This window comes from Falco naumanni, chromosome 16 (assembly GCF_017639655.2).
Source record: "Falco naumanni isolate bFalNau1 chromosome 16, bFalNau1.pat, whole genome shotgun sequence".
NCBI lineage: Eukaryota > Metazoa > Chordata > Aves > Falconiformes > Falconidae > Falco > Falco naumanni.
In genome coordinates, this window is record NC_054069.1 from 465,119 (window position 1) to 469,622 (window position 4,504).

At 55.6% G+C, this 4,504-nt stretch overlaps 1 protein-coding gene across 1 annotated transcript; it reads left to right on the forward strand.

Moving 5' to 3' along the window:
* Positions 1-1,554: 1,554 nt before the first annotated feature.
* NNMT (nicotinamide N-methyltransferase) lies at positions 1,555-3,059 on the forward strand. The gene is made up of 3 exons (XM_040616264.1): positions 1,555-1,773; positions 2,199-2,406; positions 2,508-3,059. The coding sequence occupies exons 1-3, from the start codon at positions 1,614-1,616 to the stop codon at positions 2,941-2,943; spliced, it is 804 nt and encodes a 267-aa protein (XP_040472198.1). The 5' UTR covers positions 1,555-1,613; the 3' UTR covers positions 2,944-3,059.
* The last annotated feature ends 1,445 nt before the right edge of the window (positions 3,060-4,504 follow it).

A 4,504-nucleotide genomic window follows, 5' to 3' on the forward strand; every position in this document is an offset into this window, starting at 1 on the left:
CCAGCACTTTCCTTGGGGGCACAGGCGCAAGCATTGCTGGACTCTAATTGTTGGTATCAGCTTTGCTGCAGGCATCCTCCCTTTCTTAAGAGCATCCCCTTGCAGCCTGCTGCACGTGATGATGGGGTGTGAGCCTGGATGGCCACATCCTGGTACAGTGTGCAGCACCTCAAACGCTTCCCTGAGCTCCAAGGATTTAACAGGGAAGCCGGTTCACCTCTCCTTTGCCTCCCGTTCCTGTTGCAGTGCTGAGATTTCAGGCAGTGGAAACAATCCCCCCGGCATTAATAGGATGTATCTTAGGGCTCGCAGGCTGGCAGTGCCCGTGGTCTGCTGCAAGGGCTGACGTCTGACAGCAAAGATGCCTCTAGATCTACTTGCTGAGGCCGGTGGAGCTCTTGTGGGGCCAGTGCAGCAAAATAGCAGTGTCCACTCTTTGTTGGCCTTGCTCTCGGAAGAAAACCTCTTTAACGTGTTCGTCTTTCAAGCTGACATCCTTTTTTATGCTTCATATCTTCAGCAGTGGGTTTTGCATAGGCAGGTCTGGCTGTGCCTGCGGTGCGGGCGATCAGGGTTTGTTAAGCAGAGTCACCTCAGGATCTAACCGAGCGCTTATTAGTTTGAGGATGATGCGCCTGTCGCTCCTAATGACAGATCTTTAAAAAAGCAAAGGCCAATTATATAGATTCGGAGTCGGTAATGAGCCTAAGCCCGTTTGATCATTTCGGCTGCTGCTGGGCGAGTGAGAAGAGGATGAGATGCTGCGGGGATGCGCCAAGCGCGGGGCTCTGCTGCCTCTTCGTGGTGGGGACGGCAAATGAGGCTGCTGCCACCGCAGCCCCTCCACGCACCCCGCTGCTCCCTGTCCCCCCGCACTGCGGGCGAGGGGCTGCCGGAGGATCACGGTGCAGGCAGGGATACCCCGTCGGGCATGCTGCAGGCAGGGGCACGGGGCCTGGGACTGGCTCTGGAGACAAAACCCGGGCGCCGAGGCTGGGAATATTTTGCTTTTCAGGGCATGGAGGTGAACTTGCAGTTTTCCACGGAAAACCTGAAAAAAAAACCAAAACAACAAAATCACTGAAATAGAATGGGAATTTTTGCAGGCGTGGGCTGGCAGCCATCCCCCCTTCCGGCAGGAGAGGTGCTGGCAGTCCTCTGCCAGGGCATCTAATGGCCTTAAAACTTCCTTGCCGTGTTGTATTACCAAACACGCCGATTTCAATCCGCTGTTAAGAAGCCAAGGTGTCGGACGCACTAACGCTGTCTGCAGAGCTGTCGGGCTGCGACTGCCAGCAACACCAACTCGCACCGTACCGGTTTAGTGCCATCAATTACTGTAAAGCCAGGGACGTGTAATGTCATCCCAGGGACTGCCGTTAATTATGCCAGTTCCTGCAGGGGATCGCACGGCTCAGGGGCCGCTGGGGGCACTTCAATAGCGAGTTATTGCGGAAAAAGTAAAGCTCGGTGGAACGCGCGGGCGAGGGAAAGCCCTGCTTGTGAGCAGGCGCGTGTCCGGCCGGAGCAGAGGACGCAGGGAGGAGGCTGAAAGTGAAAGTACGGCGGGGACTGCGCCGTCGCCGCGGGCAGCAGCGCTGGCTCTCGGGAGGATGGCCGCTCCAGCAGTCTTCACCGACGCAGAGTTTTACCAGCAGAGTTTCGACTCTCGGGAGTATCTGAAAGAATTTTACAACCTGAGCGACAGCCAGGGACGGCCGAACACGTTTCTGATGCAAAACCTGAGGAGCCTGTGCAAGATGTTCTCCCTGGGTGAGCAGCCGCCCCGCCGGGCGTCGCGCGGCGCCATTTGCAGCTCTGCCTCGCGGCTGCGGCGGCTCCGCGCGTGCCAGCCCGGGGCGAGCCGCGCGCTGTGTAAATACATGCACGCACGCCTTTTCTTAAATTATACATACATACGCACGCATGTGTATCTATGCATGGTGGGTACGGCCAGTCGGAGTTGTTCTGCAGTTTCTGGAAACGCTGTTAAACCCAGCCTGGGCAAGGGTGGGCATGGAGTCAGCGCCTCTGCCCCCGAAGTGGGCATTGCTCCTGACCGCGGGCAGTGCTCTGGTCCGTGGCGCTCGGGATCGCCTTTCTGGTTAGGGGAGGCACAGCCTGGCAGGGCTCTGGGGTGTCTCTGTCCCAGGGCACAGTCTCCATTCTCACTGGTCTCTCCCCCCATTCTGCACCAGACGGGCTGAAGGGCAATACCCTGATAGATGTCGGCTGCGGCCCCACCATCTACCAGCTTCTGTCTGCTTGTGAGCACTTTCAGGAGATCATCGCCTTGGACTACACGGACCAGAACCGCCAGGAGCTGGAAAAGTGGCTGAAGAATGAACCAGGAGCCTTCGACTGGAGGCCAGTGGTGAAATACGTTTGTGAGCTGGAAGGGGACAGGTGAGACAGGCTTCCTACTGCTCTGCATGAAGCCGCAGGCGCAGGTGCTAAATAACCACCTAATGAGCCTTCACCTATTTATTCCTATATTTCCTTGCTAGGGAGAAGTGGGCTGAGAAAGAGGAGAAACTGAGAAAGAAGGTGAAGCAGGTTCTGAAGTGCGATGTGACCAAAGCCAACCCCACAGACCCCGTGTCCCTGCCTCCTGCCGACTGCATCATCTCCACCCTCTGCTTGGAGGCTGCCTGCAAGGACCTGGCCACTTTCCGCAGTGCTGTGAGAAACATTGGTGCCCTCGTGAAGCCAGGCGGGCACCTGGTGATGGTGACTGTCCTCCGGGAAACCTACTATGCCTTCAACAAGCAGGTTTTCTCATGCCTCCACCTGGAAAGAAACATGGTGGAGGAGGCTGTGGAGGGTGCTGGCTTTGATGTGAGGTTCTGTGAGGTCCAGTCGTACCTGCCCGACAATGTCTGCACAGACTGCGAAGCCACGTTGAGCCTTGTGGCACGCAGGCGTGCCTCAAATACCGAATAGGGTGTGAGTGCTGGGGAGGAAAACAGCAGCGTGTCTGGTTTCAAAAATGCCTGCCGATGTAACCCACAGCCTTTTACCCCTTTATCTGAAAGCAAATAAACTCAAAAGTGCTCTAATGGTGTCTGCAGGCTGGGATTTGTGTGACACGGGCAGCACCAGCACTCAAAGCCCGATCTGCACGCCAGCAACCAGGTTTGGGGTAACCCCACTGGCTCACCCCAGCCCACAGACAGTAATTGCGCCCAAGTTCCCTTCCCTGCCACCCTCCCCGGCTGGAGCAGAGCTTCCAGGAAGCTTCCCTCTTCCAACCGCAATGTGCTTTGTTAAGACCAAAATCCATTCTTGTGGGGAAAAGACTTTGGCTGCAAATGCAGAGAGATTGTCCGAACCCAGACTGGCTGCTGGGCAAATCCTGCATGACCTGTCTGAAAAGTTGGGGAAAAAACCCCAGGATGCTCTCAAGGGGAGCAGCACACCTTGCACCCAGACAACCCCAAGCACTCACAGAACCAAAAGTACCTGCTGATCTTTTTGGTAAACCTGTAAAAATCATTTGACAGAATGCTGCAGCCCCAGCAATATTCTCACAGGATATATACTGATGAGTCCTGTCACAAATCTTACTACTTTTGACAGAGGCATACAGTAAGAAAGAGACCACGCTGATGACACTGCCAGCCCCAGCTCTGCCTGGCGTGACCACCCCCGGAGCCACCGGCATGCCCTGTGCAAGCAGCACGGCTTTCTGGCACTGCTGCAAGTGCCAGCAATGGCCTCATTGCCCAGCTCCAAGAAATGGAGCTGACAAGCAGAGGATATGCAGAGGCAGCTCAGGGCCTGTGCCGCTCGCTAATTAACGCTGAATATAACACCACTGTTTCCATAAAGACCTCCGTGCCTGCTAGCGCGGTGCAGTAAAGGCAGAAATTCAGCAGCTGCTGACATGTTCTCTGGAAATAACATGCCCAGGTCTTGTAGTGCTGGCGTCTTTAATCGCTGTTTAACTGTTCGAATGTCGGCATCGTTGGGGATTTTTATGGTCTGTTTAAAAAGCACAGCGATTCCCTTACGGAGAAGTTTGTAGCTACAATTACCCTTCTGTTGCAACTGCCAGGAGTTGCTGAAAGCCTTTCCCAGCAAGGAGGCTGGGCCGTATTCTGCCTGTTGCTCACCAACAGGAATCACGGTGGCACCTGAGGTGGCAGGTCAGGCTCATGCTGGGAATACGCTGACTCGGGTGACGAATGGCTCAGCTCTCCCCTTGCCCATGCAAGCTTAGGGAACGGCAGGACGCAGCCAGCATGATGGGGAGGGTGTAAAATGAGATGGGACCCCACCTTTCCTTCCTCCCATCTCCCTCCTCCTCTTGCAGGTGGTGATGTAGCCCAACTCACCCCGTGTCCGAGTATGAAGCCAAAGCAGCGAAGCAGAACAGCGACTGAAGCTCATGCTACTCAGTAGTAACCGTGGCTGTTATTTTTGTCAGCTGCTCTCCCTCTCTGTACAGCTGCCCATCAGCCCCCAGAAGTTCAATGGCCATAATGAGAACAGCGTGGGGGAG

Bases quoted from the DNA above. Each gene is read 5' to 3' on its own strand.
- NNMT (XM_040616264.1), top strand. From the start codon at position 1,614: ATGGCCGCTCCAGCAGTCTTCACCGACGCAGAGTTTTACCAGCAGAGT. The intron at 1,774-2,198 runs GTGAGCAGCCGC...ATTCTGCACCAG, and splicing joins GTGCAAGATGTTCTCCCTGG to ACGGGCTGAAGGGCAATACC. The intron at 2,407-2,507 runs GTGAGACAGGCT...TTTCCTTGCTAG, and splicing joins TGTGAGCTGGAAGGGGACAG to GGAGAAGTGGGCTGAGAAAG.